Genomic DNA, 2,442 nt, shown 5'->3' on the forward strand with positions numbered 1-2,442 from the left:
CACACACACACACACACACAGTAACACACTCACACACACACACACACACACACACACACACACACAGTAACACACACACTCACTCACACACACACACACACACAAACACACACAGTAACACACACACACACACACACACACACACACACACTCACACACACACACACACACACACACACACACACACACACAGTAACACACACACTCACTCACACACACACACACACACACACACACACACACACACACACACACACACACACACACACACACACACCAGGGTAACCTGGGTTCTGTTAGTGCTGCATGCAGAGTGACAGGCTGATCCATGTTTTATTCACTACAACCCTCAGATACATCCTCTAAACACACACACGTACTACACACACACACACACACACACACACACACACACACACACACACACACACACACACTGTCAGTGTGTGTGATGTCAGTGTTTCTGACAGAGAGGTTTGTACAGTGTTAAATATTCATGCTGTTCTCCGCCTTCGCTGAGGCAGAGGCCACACAGTGTGTGTGTGTGTGTGTGTGTGTGTGCACCATGAGAACAGGTGAACAGTCATTATTATTAGTGGTAGTGGCAGCTGGGAACCTGGTCCTGGTCCTGGTCCTGGTCCTGGTCCTGGTCCTGGTCCTGGTCCTGGTCCTGGTCCTGGTCCAGGTCCAGTGTTTCCCAGCGTGTCTGGATGAACTGACGTCATGAATGAAGTTGACTGACTTTGACTTTTGTCTCTAATCCCCCCCCCCCCCTGCAGCCATGTCCGGCCTCGTCGTTCCTCCGATGTAAGAAACCTTCCTCCTCCTCCTCCTCCTCCTCCTCCTCTTCAGCCATGAGCACCAATCACCTCAGAGGAGGCGGGCCCTCAGGCAGCAGCTGACCAATCAGGATGGAGTGTCAGTCTGTGAGGAAGACGAAGGCCGTTGGTGTAATTATCCTGTCGTGTTTGGACAGTGTGAAACCTGTGATGTTACACCTGTCCTATGACGTCATTTCCTGTACCTGTGATGATGAAGATGAAGAAGTCTGTAGATGTTAAAGACCCCAAACCACAGGAAGTTTAAACCCCATCCCCACTCCTGATTAGTCCGCTGTCATCAGGACAGTGAGCTAATGACCAATCAGGTTCCAGCTCATCAGTCACAGTCACAGACTACCTGAAAAGCTAGTTTACCTGTGCTGCTGTCGGCCAATCACAGGCCAGCTTTCAGCCTGTTGAACCATGTAAACCTGTCGAAGTAATTTGGGGCCTTTAACGACGTCAGCGAGCTCAGCATGAAGACTTCTGACCTCTGATGGAGAAAAGATCGACGAAAAGAAAGAATGACTTCCTCCAATGACTAACCATCCCATGTTAGCCCCGCCCCCACCCGTCTGTGCTTTTCTTTCTCTTCGTCTGTTTTCCTTTCTTATGCTTGCACTGTAAAAACTATCCTGCATCCTGATAGGCTCCTGTGACTTTCTGTCTTCTTGTTCAGAGTTGTCTTTTTTATTCTAGCCCCTCCTCCTGCTCCACAATCCCCGCCCCCTTCAAATGAAGCCCCACCTCCGACCAATGAAGCCCCTCCCTGAGCACTGAAGCCCCGCCCTGGAGCCCCGCCCCCTGTGTTTTCTCTGTGGGTTTCGTGATTTTTGCCAAAGTTGTAGCTGGCTGAGTATTTATGCGTCACTGTGGTTGATCACGCCCCCGTCACCCCCCGTCACCGTGCTCGCCGAGGGAACGACTTTTTGTACCATACAGATTATAAATAGTGTATTTCTAACGGCTCAGATGGTTTTTGTATATTGGATGTGGAGTGGTGTCGTGTGTCTGTGCTGGTGCCGCACTGGAAACAAACCATCGTTTTGTAAAACAAACATCGATGTCCTCACTTGTTTATAGCGCTGTCAATCAAGCTGAGCGTCCAATCAGCTCCACACATTTTGGTTTGGGTTGTTTTTGAATGTAAACATTGTTTTAATGAGTGTACTGAGATGATTTCCTCACAGTGAATAAAGTCAGCAGGTCGCTCTTACACCTGTCTGTCTGTCTGTCTGTCACTCAGTCCACATAAAATAAAGCTGATGGAAGCTTCAGCTTAAATCTGCTCTGCCCTCAAACTCCAACAGGTCAAAACTGATCCGCCACGACGCGTCTCAGTATTTGGAAAGTCTGACCAGGTCTGACCTGAGCAAGTTTGGTTATCAGCAACAGAATAAAATGATTATTGATACGATCCAAGCACTTATCAATATCAAAGACATGAATGGAAATGAAAGATTAATAATAAAACATGTAAAACGACACCTGAGCACAACAGTCACTAACGACTGCTCTGCTGCACACTGGTCAATCAATCAATAACCAGAGGGGGGGTCACCCTGAACTGGTCACCAGAGACACACAACCAGTCACACTCACTCACCAGGTAACCTGCATG

General features: G+C 48.5%; 1 protein-coding gene across 1 annotated transcript in view; it reads left to right on the forward strand.

Annotated features, from left to right (window-relative positions):
- The window catches only part of LOC139220123 (transcription factor COE3-like), a 29,611-nt gene extending 28,884 nt beyond the window's left edge, over positions 1-727 (forward strand). The window contains exon 9 of the mRNA XM_070852193.1: positions 603-727. Coding sequence (XP_070708294.1) covers positions 603-727 — 125 coding nt within the window. The remainder of the gene's footprint in view (positions 1-602) is intronic.
- Positions 728-2,442: the final 1,715 nt, after the last annotated feature.

The sequence above is a fragment of the Pempheris klunzingeri genome, chromosome 20 (genome assembly GCF_042242105.1).
Source record: "Pempheris klunzingeri isolate RE-2024b chromosome 20, fPemKlu1.hap1, whole genome shotgun sequence".
Taxonomy (NCBI): Eukaryota; Metazoa; Chordata; class Actinopteri; order Acropomatiformes; family Pempheridae; genus Pempheris; species Pempheris klunzingeri.